Source organism: Blennius ocellaris, assembly GCF_963422515.1.
Source record: "Blennius ocellaris genome assembly, chromosome: 5".
Classification (NCBI taxonomy): domain Eukaryota; kingdom Metazoa; phylum Chordata; class Actinopteri; order Blenniiformes; family Blenniidae; genus Blennius; species Blennius ocellaris.
The window spans coordinates 1,830,051-1,846,571 of NC_137654.1; the positions used below are offsets into that span (position 1 = coordinate 1,830,051).

The window sequence follows — 16,521 nt, forward strand, 5'->3', positions numbered from 1 at the left end:
CCCAGCCAACCCCCAGCCAACCCCCCAGCCAACCCCCAGCCCACACCCCCAGCAAACCCCCCAGCCCACACCCTCAACCAACCCCCCAGCCCACACCCTCAACCAACCCCCCAGCCCACACCCTCAACCAACCCCCCAGCCCACACCCCCAGCCCACACCCTCAACCAACCCCCCCAGCCAACCCTCCAGCCAACCCCCCAAGCCAACCCCCCAGCCAACCCCCCAGCCCACACCCCCAGCCAACCCCCCAGCCCACACCCCCAGCCAACCCCCCAGCCAACCCCCCAGCCCACACCCCCAGCCAACCCTCCAGCCAACCCCCCCAGCCAACCCTCCAGCCAACCCCCCCAGCCAACCCCCAGCCCACACCCCCAGCCAACCCCCAGCCCACACCCCAGCCAACCCCCCAGCCAACCCCCAGCCCACACCCCCAGCCCACACCCTCAACCAACCCCCCAGCCCACACCCCCAGCCCACACCCTCAACCAACCCCCCAGCCCCCCAGCCCACACCCTCAACCAACCCCCCAGCCAACCCCCCAGCCAACCCTCCAGCCCACACCCTCAACCAACCCCCCCAGCCAACCCCCCAGCCCCCCAGCCCACACCCTCAACCAACCCCCCAGCCAACCCCCCAGCCAACCCTCCAGCCCACACCCTCAACCAACCCCCCAGCCGACACCCCCAGCCAACCCCCCAGCCCACACCCTCAACCAACCCCCCCAGCCAACCCTGCAGCCGACACCCCCAGCCAACCCCCCAGCCCACACCCTCAACCAACCCCCCCAGCCAACCCTCCAGCCCACACCCCCAGCCAACCCCCCAGCCCACACCCTCAACCAACCCCCCCAGCCAACCCCCCAGCCCACACCCTCAACCAACCCCCCAGCCAACACCCCCAGCCAACACCCCCAGCCAACCCCCCAGCCAACACCCCCAGCCAACCCCCCAGCCCACACCCTAAACCAACCCCCCAGCCAACCCCCCAGCCCACACCCTCAACCAACCCCCCAGCCAACCCCCAGCCCACACCCCCCAGCCAACCCCCAGCCCACACCCCCAACCAACCCCCCAGCCCACACCCCCAGCCCACACCCCCAACCAACCCCCCAGCCCACACCCCCAGCCCACACCCTCAACCAACCCCCCCAGCCAACCCTCCAGCCCACACCCCCAGCCAACCCTCCAGCCAACCCCCCAAGCCAACCCTCCAGCCCACACCCCCAGCCAACCCCCCAGCCAACCCTCCAGCCAACCCCCCAGCCAACCCTCCAGCCCACACCCCCAGCCAACCCTCCAGCCAACCCTCCAGCCAACCCCCCCAGCCAACCCCCAGCCAACCCCCCAGCCAACCCCCCAGCCCACACCCCCAGCCAACCCCCCAGCCAACCCTCCAGCCCACACCCCCAGCCAACCCTCCAGCCAACCCCCCCAGCCAACCCTCCAGCCCACACCCCCAGCCCACACCCCCAGCCAACCCTCCAGCCAACCCCCCAGCCCACACCCCCAGCCAACCCCCAGCCCACACCCCCCAGCCAACCCCCCAGCCAACCCCCAGCCCACACCCCCAGCAAACCCCCCAGCCCACACCCTCAACCAACCCCCCAGCCAACCCCCCAGCCCACACCCCCAGCCCACACCCTCAACCAACCCCCCAGCCCACACCCCCAGCCCACACCCTCAACCAACCCCCCCAGCCAACCCTCCAGCCCACACCCCCAGCCAACCCTCCAGCCAACCCCCCAAGCCAACCCTCCAGCCCACACCCCCAGCCAACCCCCCAGCCCACACCCCCAGCCAACCCCCCAGCCAACCCTCCAGCCCACACCCCCAGCCAACCCCCAGCCAACCCTCCAGCCAACCCCCCCAGCCAACCCCCAGCCAACCCCCCAGCCCACACCCCCAGCCAACCCCCCAGCCAACCCTCCAGCCCACACCCCCAGCCAACCCTCCAGCCCATACCCCCAGCCAACCCCCCCAGCCAACCCTCCAGCCCACACCCCCAGCCAACCCTCCAGCCCACACCCCCAGCAAACCCCCCAGCCCACACCCTCAACCAACCCCCCAGCCCACACCCCCAGCCCACACCCTCAACCAACCCCCCCAGCCAACCCTCCAGCCCACACCCCCAGCCAACCCTCCAGCCAACCCCCCAAGCCAACCCTCCAGCCCACACCCCCAGCCAACCCCCCAGCCCACACCCCCAGCCAACCCCCCAGCCAACCCTCCAGCCCACCCCCCCAGCCAACCCCCCAGCCAACCCCCCAGCCCACACCCCCAGCCAACCCCCCAGCCAACCCTCCAGCCCACACCCCCAGCCAACCCCCCCAGCCAACCCTCCAGCCCACACCCCCAGCCAACCCCCCAGCCCACACCCCCAGCCAACCCCCAGCCCACACCCCCCAGCCAACCCCCAGCCCACACCCCCAGCAAACCCCCCAGCCCACACCCTCAACCAACCCCCCAGCCAACCCCCCAGCCCACACCCCCAGCCCACACCCTCAACCAACCCCCCAGCCCACACCCCCAGCCCACACCCTCAACCAACCCCCCCAGCCAACCCTCCAGCCCTCACCCCCAGCCAACCCTCCAGCCAACCCCCCAAGCCAACCCTCCAGCCCACACCCACAGCCAACCCCCCAGCCCACACCCCCAGCCAACCCCCAGCCAACCCTCCAGCCAACCCCCCCAGCCAACCCCCCAGCCCACACCCCCAGCCAACCCTCCAGCCCACACCCCCAGCCAACCCTCCAGCCAACCCCCCCAGCCAACCCCCCCAGCCAACCCTCCAGCCCATACCCCCAGCCAACCCCCCCAGCCAACCCTCCAGCCCACACCCCCAGCCAACCCTCCAGCCAACCCCCCCAGCCAACCCTCCAGCCCACACCCCCAGCCAACCCCCAGCCCACACCCCCAGCCAACCCCCCAGCCCACACCCTCAACCAACCCCCCCAGCCAACCCCCCAGCCAACCCTCCAGCCCACACCCTCAACCAACCCCCCCAGCCAACCCCCCAGCCCACACCCTCAACCAACCCCCCAGCCAACACCCCCAGCCAACCCCCCAGCCCACACCCTCAACCAACCCCCCAGCCAACCCCCCAGCCCACACCCTCAACCAACCCCCCAGCCAACCCCCCAGCCCACACCCTCAACCAACCCCCCAGCCAACCCCCAGCCCACACCCCCAGCCCACACCCTCAACCAACCCCCCAGCCAACCCCCAGCCAACCCCCCAGCCAACCCCCAGCCAACCCCCCCGCCAACCCCCAGCCCACACCCCCAGCCAACCCCCAGCCCACACCCTCAACCAACCCCCCAGCCCACACCCCCAGCCCACACCCTCAACCAACCCCCCAGCCAACCCCCCAGCCCACGCCCTCAACCAACCCCCCAGCCCACGCCCCCAGCCCACACCCCCAGCCCACACCCTCAACCAACCCCCCCAGCCAACCCTCCAGCCCACACCCCCAGCCAACCCTCCAGCCAACCCCCCAAGCCAACCCTCCAGCCCACACCCCCAGCCAACCCCCCAGCCCACACCCCCAGCCAACCCCCCAGCCAACCCTCCAGCCCACACCCCCAGCCAACCCTCCAGCCAACCCTCCAGCCAACCCCCCCAGCCAACCCCCAGCCAACCCCCCAGCCCACACCCCCAGCCAACCCCCCAGCCAACCCTCCAGCCCACACCCCCAGCCAACCCTCCAGCCAACCCCCCCAGCCAACCCTCCAGCCCACACCCCCAGCCAACCCCCCCAGCCAACCCTCCAGCCCACACCCCCAGCCAACCCTCCAGCCAACCCCCCCAGCCAACCCCCCAGCCCACACCCTCAACCAACCCCCCAGCCAACCCCCAGCCCACACCCCCCAGCCAACCCCCCAGCCAACCCCAAGCCCACACCCCCAGCAAACCCCCCAGCCCACACCCTCAACCAACCCCCCAGCCCACACCCCCAGCCCACACCCTCAACCAACCCCCCAGCCCACACCCCCAGCCCACACCCTCAACCAACCCCCCCAGCCAACCCTCCAGCCCACACCCCCAGCCAACCCTCCAGCCAACCCCCCAAGCCAACCCTCCAGCCCACACCCCCAGCCAACCCCCCAGCCCACACCCCCAGCCAACCCCCCAGCCAACCCTCCAGCCCACACCCCCAGCCAACCCCCAGCCAACCCTCCAGCCAACCCTCCAGCCAACCCCCCCAGCCAACCCCCAGCCAACCCCCCAGCCAACCCCCCAGCCCACACCCCCAGCCAACCCCCCAGCCAACCCTCCAGCCCACACCCCCAGCCAACCCTCCAGCCAACCCCCCCAGCCAACCCTCCAGCCCACACCCCCAGCCAACCCTCCAGCCAACCCCCCCAGCCAACCCTCCAGCCCACACCCCCAGCCAACCCTCCAGCCAACCCCCCCAGCCAACCCTCCAGCCCATACCCCCAGCCAACCCCCCCAGCCAACCCTCCAGCCCACACCCCCAGCCAACCCTCCAGCCCACACCCCCAGCAAACCCCCCAGCCCACACCCTCAACCAACCCCCCAGCCCACACCCCCAGCCCACACCCTCAACCAACCCCCCCAGCCAACCCTCCAGCCCACACCCCCAGCCAACCCTCCAGCCAACCCCCCAAGCCAACCCTCCAGCCCACACCCCCAGCCAACCCCCCAGCCCACACCCCCAGCCAACCCCCCAGCCAACCCTCCAGCCCACCCCCCCAGCCAACCCCCCAGCCCACACCCCCAGCCAACCCCCCAGCCCACACCCCCAGCCAACCCCCCCAGCCAACCCTCCAGCCCACACCCCCAGCCAACCCTCCAGCCAACCCCCCCAGCCAACCCCCCAGCCCACACCCCCAGCCAACCCCCAGCCCACACCCCCCAGCCAACCCCCAGCCCACACCCCCAGCAAACCCCCCAGCCCACACCCTCAACCAACCCCCCAGCCAACCCCCCAGCCCACACCCCCAGCCCACACCCTCAACCAACCCCCCAGCCCACACCCCCAGCCCACACCCTCAACCAACCCCCCCAGCCAACCCTCCAGCCCTCACCCCCAGCCAACCCTCCAGCCAACCCCCCAAGCCAACCCTCCAGCCCACACCCACAGCCAACCCCCCAGCCCACACCCCCAGCCAACCCCCAGCCAACCCTCCAGCCAACCCCCCCAGCCAACCCCCCAGCCCACACCCCCAGCCAACCCTCCAGCCCACACCCCCAGCCAACCCTCCAGCCAACCCCCAGCCCACACCCCCCAGCCAACCCCCCAGCCAACCCCAAGCCCACACCCCCAGCAAACCCCCCAGCCCACACCCTCAACCAACCCCCCAGCCCACACCCCCAGCCCACACCCTCAACCAACCCCCCAGCCCACACCCCCAGCCCACACCCTCAACCAACCCCCCCAGCCAACCCTCCAGCCCACACCCCCAGCCAACCCTCCAGCCAACCCCCCAAGCCAACCCTCCAGCCCACACCCCCAGCCAACCCCCCAGCCCACACCCCCAGCCAACCCCCCAGCCAACCCTCCAGCCCACACCCCCAGCCAACCCCCAGCCAACCCCCCAGCCAACCCTCCAGCCCACACCCCCAGCCAACCCCCAGCCAACCCTCCAGCCAACCCTCCAGCCAACCCCCCCAGCCAACCCCCAGCCAACCCCCCAGCCCACACCCCCAGCCAACCCCCCAGCCAACCCTCCAGCCCACACCCCCAGCCAACCCTCCAGCCAACCCCCCCAGCCAACCCTCCAGCCCACACCCCCAGCCAACCCCCCCAGCCAACCCTCCAGCCCACACCCCCAGCCAACCCTCCAGCCAACCCCCCCAGCCAACCCCCCAGCCCACACCCTCAACCAACCCCCCAGCCAACCCCCAGCCCACACCCCCAGCCAACCCCCAGCCAACCCCCCAGCCAACCCTCCAGCCCACACCCCCAGCCAACCCCCAGCCAACCCTCCAGCCAACCCTCCAGCCAACCCCCCCAGCCAACCCCCAGCCAACCCCCCAGCCAACCCCCCAGCCCACACCCCCAGCCAACCCCCCAGCCAACCCTCCAGCCCACACCCCCAGCCAACCCTCCAGCCAACCCCCCCAGCCAACCCTCCAGCCCACACCCCCAGCCAACCCCCCCAGCCAACCCTCCAGCCCACACCCCCAGCCAACCCTCCAGCCAACCCCCCCAGCCAACCCCCCAGCCCACACCCTCAACCAACCCCCCAGCCAACCCCCAGCCCACACCCCCCAGCCAACCCCCCAGCCCACACCCTCAACCAACCCCCCAGCCAACCCCCCAGCCCACACCCCCAGCCCACACCCTCAACCAACCCCCCAGCCAACCCCCCAGCCCACACCCCCAGCCCACACCCTCAACCAACCCCCCAGCCAACCCCCCAGCCAACCCCCCAGCCCACGCCCTCAACCAACCCCCCAGCCCACGCCCCCAGCCCACACCCCCAGCCCACACCCTCAACCAACCCCCCCAGCCAACCCTCCAGCCCACACCCCCAGCCAACCCTCCAGCCAACCCCCCAAGCCAACCCTCCAGCCCACACCCCCAGCCAACCCCCCAGCCCACACCCCCAGCCAACCCCCCAGCCAACCCTCCAGCCCACACCCCCAGCCAACCCTCCAGCCAACCCTCCAGCCAACCCCCCCAGCCAACCCTCCAGCCCACACCCCCAGCCAACCCTCCAGCCAACCCCCCCAGCCAACCCTCCAGCCCACACCCCCAGCCAACCCCCCAGCCCACACCCTCAACCAACCCCCCCAGCCAACCCCCCAGCCAACCCTCCAGCCCACACCCTCAACCAACCCCCCCAGCCAACCCCCCAGCCCACACCCTCAACCAACCCCCCAGCCAACACCCCCAGCCAACCCCCCAGCCCACACCCTCAACCAACCCCCCAGCCAACCCCCCAGCCCACACCCTCAACCAACCCCCCAGCCAACCCCCCAGCCCACACCCTAAACCAACCCCCCAGCCAACCCCCCAGCCCACACCCTCAACCAACCCCCCAGCCAACCCCCAGCCAACCCCCCAGCCAACCCCCAGCCAACCCCCCCGCCAACCCCCAGCCCACACCCCCAGCCAACCCCCAGCCCACACCCTCAACCAACCCCCCAGCCCACACCCCCAGCCCACACCCTCAACCAACCCCCCAGCCAACCCCCCAGCCCACGCCCTCAACCAACCCCCCAGCCCACGCCCCCAGCCCACACCCCCAGCCCACACCCTCAACCAACCCCCCCAGCCAACCCTCCAGCCCACACCCCCAGCCAACCCTCCAGCCAACCCCCCAAGCCAACCCTCCAGCCCACACCCCCAGCCAACCCCCCAGCCCACACCCCCAGCCAACCCCCCAGCCAACCCTCCAGCCCACACCCCCAGCCAACCCTCCAGCCAACCCTCCAGCCAACCCCCCCAGCCAACCCCCAGCCAACCCCCCAGCCCACACCCCCAGCCAACCCCCCAGCCAACCCTCCAGCCCACACCCCCAGCCAACCCCCCAGCCAACCCTCCAGCCCACACCCCCAGCCAACCCCCCCAGCCAACCCTCCAGCCAACCCCCCCAGCCAACCCTCCAGCCCACACCCCCAGCCAACCCTCCAGCCAACCCCCCCAGCCAACCCCCCAGCCCACACCCTCAACCAACACCCCCCAGCCAACCCCCCAGCCAACCCCAAGCCCACACCCCCAGCAAACCCCCCAGCCCACACCCTCAACCAACCCCCCAGCCCACACCCCCAGCCCACACCCTCAACCAACCCCCCAGCCCACACCCCCAGCCCACACCCTCAACCAACCCCCCCAGCCAACCCTCCAGCCCACACCCCCAGCCAACCCTCCAGCCAACCCCCCAAGCCAACCCTCCAGCCCACACCCCCAGCCAACCCCCCAGCCCACACCCCCAGCCCACACCCCCCAGCCAACCCTCCAGCCCACACCCCCAGCCAACCCCCAGCCAACCCCCCAGCCAACCCTCCAGCCCACACCCCCAGCCAACCCCCAGCCAACCCTCCAGCCAACCCTCCAGCCAACCCCCCCAGCCAACCCCCAGCCAACCCCCCAGCCAACCCCCCAGCCCACACCCCCAGCCAACCCCCCAGCCAACCCTCCAGCCCACACCCCCAGCCAACCCTCCAGCCAACCCCCCCAGCCAACCCTCCAGCCCACACCCCCAGCCAACCCCCCCAGCCAACCCTCCAGCCCACACCCCCAGCCAACCCTCCAGCCAACCCCCCCAGCCAACCCCCCAGCCCACACCCTCAACCAACCCCCCAGCCAACCCCCAGCCCACACCCCCCAGCCAACCCCCCAGCCCACACCCCCAGCCCACACCCTCAACCAACCCCCCAGCCCACACCCCCAGCCCACACCCTCAACCAACCCCCCAGCCAACCCCCCAGCCAACCCCCCAGCCCACGCCCTCAACCAACCCCCCAGCCCACGCCCCCAGCCCACACCCCCAGCCCACACCCTCAACCAACCCCCCCAGCCAACCCTCCAGCCCACACCCCCAGCCAACCCTCCAGCCAACCCCCCAAGCCAACCCTCCAGCCCACACCCCCAGCCAACCCCCCAGCCCACACCCCCAGCCAACCCCCCAGCCAACCCTCCAGCCCACACCCCCAGCCAACCCTCCAGCCAACCCTCCAGCCAACCCCCCCAGCCAACCCCCAGCCAACCCCCCAGCCCACACCCCCAGCCAACCCCCCAGCCAACCCTCCAGCCCACACCCCCAGCCAACCCTCCAGCCAACCCCCCCAGCCAACCCTCCAGCCCACACCCCCAGCCAACCCCCCCAGCCAACCCTCCAGCCCACACCCCCAGCCAACCCTCCAGCCAACCCCCCCAGCCAACCCCCCAGCCCACACCCTCAACCAACCCCCCAGCCAACCCCCAGCCCACACCCCCCAGCCAACCCCCCAGCCAACCCCCAGCCCACACCCCCAGCAAACCCCCCAGCCCACACCCTCAACCAACCCCCCAGCCCACACCCCCAGCCCACACCCTCAACCAACCCCCCAGCCCACACCCCCAGCCCACACCCTCAACCAACCCCCCCAGCCAACCCTCCAGCCCACACCCCCAGCCAACCCTCCAGCCAACCCCCCAAGCCAACCCTCCAGCCCACACCCCCAGCCAACCCCCCAGCCCACACCCCCAGCCAACCCCCCAGCCAACCCTCCAGCCCACACCCCCAGCCAACCCCCAGCCAACCCCCCAGCCAACCCTCCAGCCAACCCTCCAGCCAACCCCCCCAGCCAACCCCCAGCCCACCCCCCAGCCAACCCCCCAGCCCACACCCCCAGCCAACCCCCCAGCCAACCCTCCAGCCCACACCCCCAGCCAACCCTCCAGCCAACCCCCCCAGCCAACCCTCCAGCCCACACCCCCAGCCAACCCCCCCAGCCAACCCTCCAGCCCACACCCCCAGCCAACCCCCCAGCCCACACCCTCAACCAACCCCCCAGCCCACACCCTCAACCAACCCCCCAGCCAACCCCCAGCCCACACCCCCCAGCCAACCCCCCAGCCCACACCCTCAACCAACCCCCCAGCCAACCCCCCAGCCCACACCCCCAGCCCACACCCTCAACCAACCCCCCAGCCAACCCCCCAGCCAACCCCCAGCCCACACCCCCAGCAAACCCCCCAGCCCACACCCCCAGCCAACCCCCCCAGCCAACCCTCCAGCCCACACCCCCAGCCAACCCCCCAGCCAACCCCCCAGCCAACCCTCCAGCCCACACCCCCAGCCAACCCCCCAGCCCACACCCTCAACCAACCCCCCAGCCAACCCCCCAGCCCACACCCCCAGCCCACACCCTCAACCAACCCCCCAGCCAACCCCCCAGCCCACACCCCCAGCCCACACCCTCAACCAACCCCCCAGCCAACCCCCAGCCCACACCCCCCAGCCAACCCCCCAGCCCACACCCTCAACCAACCCCCCAGCCAACCCCCCAGCCCACACCCCCAGCCCACACCCTCAACCAACCCCCCAGCCAACCCCCCAGCCCACACCCCCAGCCCACACCCTCAACCAACCCCCCAGCCAACCCCCCAGCCAACCCCCCAGCCCACGCCCTCAACCAACCCCCCAGCCCACGCCCCCAGCCCACACCCCCAGCCCACACCCTCAACCAACCCCCCCAGCCAACCCTCCAGCCCACACCCCCAGCCAACCCTCCAGCCAACCCCCCAAGCCAACCCTCCAGCCCACACCCCCAGCCAACCCCCCAGCCCACACCCCCAGCCAACCCCCCAGCCAACCCTCCAGCCCACACCCCCAGCCAACCCTCCAGCCAACCCTCCAGCCAACCCCCCCAGCCAACCCTCCAGCCCACACCCCCAGCCAACCCTCCAGCCAACCCCCCCAGCCAACCCTCCAGCCCACACCCCCAGCCAACCCTCCAGCCCACACCCCCAGCCAACCCCCCAGCCCACACCCTCAACCAACCCCCCCAGCCAACCCCCCAGCCAACCCTCCAGCCCACACCCTCAACCAACCCCCCCAGCCAACCCCCCAGCCCACACCCTCAACCAACCCCCCAGCCAACACCCCCAGCCAACCCCCCAGCCCACACCCTCAACCAACCCCCCAGCCAACCCCCCAGCCCACACCCTCAACCAACCCCCCAGCCAACCCCCCAGCCCACACCCTAAACCAACCCCCCAGCCAACCCCCCAGCCCACACCCTCAACCAACCCCCCAGCCAACCCCCAGCCAACCCCCCCGCCAACCCCCAGCCCACACCCCCAGCCAACCCCCAGCCCACACCCTCAACCAACCCCCCAGCCCACACCCCCAGCCCACACCCTCAACCAACCCCCCAGCCAACCCCCCAGCCCACGCCCTCAACCAACCCCCCAGCCCACGCCCCCAGCCCACACCCCCAGCCCACACCCTCAACCAACCCCCCCAGCCAACCCTCCAGCCCACACCCCCAGCCAACCCTCCAGCCAACCCCCCAAGCCAACCCTCCAGCCCACACCCCCAGCCAACCCCCCAGCCCACACCCCCAGCCAACCCCCCAGCCAACCCTCCAGCCCACACCCCCAGCCAACCCTCCAGCCAACCCTCCAGCCAACCCCCCCAGCCAACCCCCAGCCAACCCCCCAGCCCACACCCCCAGCCAACCCCCCAGCCAACCCTCCAGCCCACACCCCCAGCCAACCCCCCAGCCAACCCTCCAGCCCACACCCCCAGCCAACCCCCAGCCAACCCTCCAGCCAACCCTCCAGCCAACCCCCCCAGCCAACCCCCAGCCAACCCCCCAGCCAACCCCCCAGCCCACACCCCCAGCCAACCCCCCAGCCAACCCCCCAGCCCACACCCTCAACCAACCCCCCAGCCAACCCCCAGCCCACACCCCCCAGCCAACCCCCCAGCCAACCCCCAGCCCACACCCCCAGCAAACCCCCCAGCCCACACCCTCAACCAACCCCCCAGCCCACACCCCCAGCCCACACCCTCAACCAACCCCCCAGCCCACACCCCCAGCCCACACCCTCAACCAACCCCCCCAGCCAACCCTCCAGCCCACACCCCCAGCCAACCCTCCAGCCAACCCCCCAAGCCAACCCTCCAGCCCACACCCCCAGCCAACCCCCCAGCCAACCCTCCAGCCCACACCCCCAGCCAACCCCCAGCCAACCCCCCAGCCAACCCTCCAGCCCACACCCCCAGCCAACCCCCAGCCAACCCTCCAGCCAACCCCCCCAGCCAACCCCCAGCCAACCCCCCAGCCAACCCCCCAGCCCACACCCCCAGCCAACCCCCCAGCCAACCCTCCAGCCCACACCCCCAGCCAACCCTCCAGCCAACCCCCCCAGCCAACCCTCCAGCCCACACCCCCAGCCAACCCCCCCAGCCAACCCTCCAGCCCACACCCCCAGCCAACCCCCCAGCCCACACCCTCAACCAACCCCCCAGCCCACACCCTCAACCAACCCCCCAGCCAACCCCCAGCCCACACCCCCCAGCCAACCCCCCAGCCCACACCCTCAACCAACCCCCCAGCCAACCCCCCAGCCCACACCCCCAGCCCACACCCTCAACCAACCCCCCAGCCAACCCCCCAGCCCACACCCCCAGCCCACACCCTCAACCAACCCCCCAGCCAACCCCCCAGCCAACCCCCAGCCCACACCCCCAGCAAACCCCCCAGCCCACACCCCCAGCCAACCCCCCCAGCCAACCCTCCAGCCCACACCCCCAGCCAACCCTCCAGCCAACCCCCCCAGCCAACCCCCCAGCCCACACCCTCAACCAACCCCCCAGCCAACCCCCAGCCCACACACCCCAGCCAACCCCCCAGCCCACACCCTCAACCAACCCCCCAGCCAACCCCCCAGCCCACACCCCCAGCCCACACCCTCAACCAACCCCCCAGCCAACCCCCCAGCCAACCCCCAGCCCACACCCCCAGCAAACCCCCCAGCCCACACCCTCAACCAACCCCCCAGCCAACCCCCCAGCCCACACCCCCAGCCCACACCCTCAACCAACCCCCCAGCCCACACCCCCAGCCCACACCCTCAACCAACCCCCCCAGCCAACCCTCCAGCCCACACCCCCAGCCAACCCTCCAGCCAACCCCCCAAGCCAACCCTCCAGCCCACACCCCCAGCCAACCCCCCAGCCAACCCTCCAGCCAACCCTCCAGCCAACCCCCCCAGCCAACCCCCAGCCAACCCCCCAGCCAACCCCCCAGCCCACACCCCCAGCCCACACCCCCAGCCAACCCTCCAGCCAACCCCCCCAGCCAACCCCCAGCCCACACCCCCAGCCAACCCCCCAGCCAACCCCCCAGCCAACCCTCCAGCCCACACCCTCAACCAACCCCCCCAGCCAACCCCCCAGCCCACACCCTCAACCAACCCCCCAGCCAACACCCCCAGCCAACCCCCCAGCCAACACCCCAGCCCACACCCTAAACCAACCCCCCAGCCAACCCCCCAGCCCACACCCTCAACCAACCCCCCAGCCAACCCCCAGCCCACACCCCCAGCCCACACCCTCAACCAACCCCCCAGCCAACCCCCAGCCAACCCCCCAGCCAACCCCCAGCCCACACCCCCAGCCCACACCCTCAACCAACCCCCCAGCCAACCCCCCAGCCCACGCCCTCAACCAACCCCCCAGCCCACGCCCCCAGCCAACCCCCCAGCCAACCCCCAGCCAACCCCCCAGCCCACGCCCTCAACCAACCCCCCAGCCCACGCCCCCAGCCAACCCCCCAGCCAACCCCCAGCCCACACCCCCAGCCCACGCCCTCAACCAACCCCCCAGCCCACGCCCCCAGCCAACCCCCCAGCCAACCCCCAGCCCACACCCCCAGCCACAGAGAAACGTTCCCCCACCAAGACCCCGGCAGCTCAGGTGAGAGGTGAGACGCTCCGCCCAGCAAGCTGGCAGGTACAAGACGACCCTCAGCAGAGACGTCTCACAATTTCTTTTGTTAGTTTATATATTTTCATATATGTAATATATATATCCATATATATTTAGTATGATACCATTTACAATGCTGAACTTTGAGAATTGCTCAAATTCAGCTGTTCACCCCTCCCTCACCCCTCCCTCACGCCTCCCTCACCCCTCCCTCACCCCTCCCTCACGCCTCCCTCACCCCTCCCTCACCCCTCCCTCACCTCACATTCAACCCTGAAGACGGCTTCAGAACGGAACAGCTTTCTTACACTTTTCTGTCAGACATACTTTGAAATCCTTCAAATCAATGAAGCTGAAAAGATTAGTTGTGCTGGAGCTGTTGGACCCACATGGACAAGTTGTCCAGGGTGGACAAGTGGACCAGGGTGGACAAGTGGACCAGGGTGGACAAGTCGTCCAACCCCCAGACGGCCAGTCCCCAGGGCTGCTGGAGGACCACGGAGCTCAGAGCCTCGACAACACATCTTCAAATGGCTTGATGACTAAAACTAAAATAGCAATTGGTTGTTTTTCAATGTCCTGTGGCAACAGCTGGATGAAGAAGTTGGTGTACAGACCACCAACTCCATCATGGAGGTCCAGAGACATCTGGGGGGCCCAACATGTCCAAACCACAGGACGTTGTTAGGAAAAGACGACGGGCAGAAACACACTGGTCCAAATCTCCTCCAGCAGGCACAACCAGTTGTGGTACCCTGCCAGAGAACTGGTTCAACAAATACAGAACCAGCTGAATGAAAGACCCTTGAAAGGCTTTTTCATCAAAATTGGTGAAACAAAACAAAAACTTCCTGCCTCAAAGTACTGAAACAACATCGCATTCACAACACGTTCACACATGTTCACATTATTGACTGCATATTTTTAATATAATCGATGACATTTTAAATTACATTAAAATGTAATAGACTACATTAAACCACACTAATACTATTGGACCAGTTCGTCAGTCGAGTCTCCTCTGATCGGCAGTGACGCTTCAGACCCAGCAGGTGGCAGTATTGAGCCAAACGGCCTCAGCGACACATCAACAACCAAGACATGAATTATTTTTATGGTTTTGTCGTTTATTACCTTCGGATATTGTTACTTTTTAAGTAACAGATGAGTGTGTGACTTGTGCTTGAACTGGGAGGAACATGAAACCCAGTCGTGTCGAGAACACATCCTCTTTACATTTAATTTGTCTTAGTCAATATTTGGAAATATATGGAAATGACTGACTTAGACATGGTTCAACAGGGTTTTTGAGAAAACGTTTATGTTTATTTCCTAATTTGCCTAAAGTCACAACTGATAGCAGTTGCTCTTTGTTTCTGATCACTTCATTGATCAGCTCTCTTACAGACAGCTGCTAAAGACACACTTACAGGGGAAATATGTTGATATTTTTGTGAGGAAGTATATGCAACTCCAAAAGGTGAAACAGATTTCTTAAGCTTAATCAGACTTTATGCACTAAAATTGAAGCATCGCCCATAAATAGTTTGTGAAGTAAATATTGGCTGTGCTTGAGACTGCTTTCTATTTCATTCTGAGATTATATGTGTTGTATTGCACATAAATCTGTTAATAGTCATTGTCAATTCTTTTCAACCAAAAAACGCTTAAAGCTGCATTTATTGCCTGGAATCTAATAAGAAAATCTCCTCATTGTTATAATGGTCAGAACTCACTATCTTGTCTTGTCCATAAATGTTCTGCAGCTGCTGCGCGACCTGCAGTGTCCCGTCCGGGCTCCCGTCGTCAATGACGATGATTTCATACCTGTAGCCACTGAGAGCACAAACATAGACAGTTTGTTGAGCCCATCGCAGGACTAAGTAGCACGACCGTCCTTTAAACTGCTGCCACGGCGATGTGTGGAGCTGCAGGAGCTTCTGACTGCAGGTTTTAGTGCCAGCTCATCGCTAGCACGTCGAGCTAACGCTAGCTCGTCTGAGCCGGACCACAGACTCACCTTTCCCCGAAATACTTCACCAGGAGCCACACGATGAGAGGCAGGTTCTCCCTCTCGTTGTAAGTCGGCAGCAGGACGGAGTATTTGTCTCCGTCGTCTCCGTCTGCCGCTGAACTCGTTCGACTCGTCATTTTGAGGAAGCTGGACAAGCCGTCAGTCCACAGTAGTGATGATCAAATTTGAACGAATCGTTCAAAACCCGCGAGTCACTTTACTGAACGGTGACTCACGAGTTTTCACGTTCATTAACTCGTTCACTGAGTCATTTTTGCTACAGCCTCCTTGTAGCTGGGCCGCTAAGCACAGCAGCTTCCGGCTCCTGACATTCACATGAGGCTTTCAGCACATTCGAGTAGGCTTGTCGGTGTAGTTCAGCACGAATGACCGACTCACCTCCCCTCAATCGTTCAGCTCACATGCCCGAGTCAGCTCGCTCCAATCGTTCAGCTCACATGACCGACTCACCTCCCTTCAATCGTTCAGCGCACATGACCGACTCCCCTCGAAACTCGAAAGAGTCGTTCACTGAATCGGTCAGTAGCACTTCCGCTGTATCGTTCACCTCATGAGCGGTGAGCGGTGAGCCCTCCCCCCCTCCCTCACCTGAAAATCTGCAGCGGCGCTCCGCTCAGAAAGTTTCTGAGTGACAGCGGAGAAGAAGAAAAAATACATTGTTTGTTTCACAAAGCTTGAAGAAATAAATACACAATAAATTATGTTAAAAATACGACTTTGTTGCCTTCAATGCTGTCCCCTATAAGTAGTTTCACCCTTTGAAAATCACGTTATTTATTAATAGAAGTAAAACTATTTTTGAGAGTTGTGAGAAGAAAATCAAAATGCTGGAAGTGAAAGGTTTCCTATCTAACTCCTTCCCCCGAACGGCCGACCTTCTTGTGTGGTGGAGATCTCGAGCCCCAGTGTTCAAAAACACAGTGGAGGTTATGAAAACCAAACTGTGCATAGTGGCAACATCAGTGCCTTCAGAACGGATCTTTTCCATTTACTTTGGAAGATTGTTTACGAGATTTGCACTAATTCATAATTTGTGAAACGCCTTCATTTACATTTTGCACATAGTTATTTTATTCGTATTTATTCATTTAA

At 66.9% G+C, this 16,521-nt stretch overlaps 1 protein-coding gene across 1 annotated transcript in view; it reads right to left on the bottom strand.

Moving 5' to 3' along the window:
- Positions 1–15,568, bottom strand: part of dpm1 (dolichyl-phosphate mannosyltransferase subunit 1, catalytic) — a 30,756-nt gene extending 15,188 nt beyond the window's left edge. Inside the window, exons 1-2 of the mRNA XM_080496056.1 lie at positions 15,415–15,568; positions 15,131–15,230 (exon numbers count right to left, since the gene is read on the bottom strand). Coding sequence (XP_080352182.1) covers positions 15,131–15,230; positions 15,415–15,545 — 231 coding nt within the window. The 5' untranslated portion in view covers positions 15,546–15,568. The remainder of the gene's footprint in view (positions 1–15,130; positions 15,231–15,414) is intronic.
- Between the last annotated feature and the right edge of the window lie 953 nt (positions 15,569–16,521).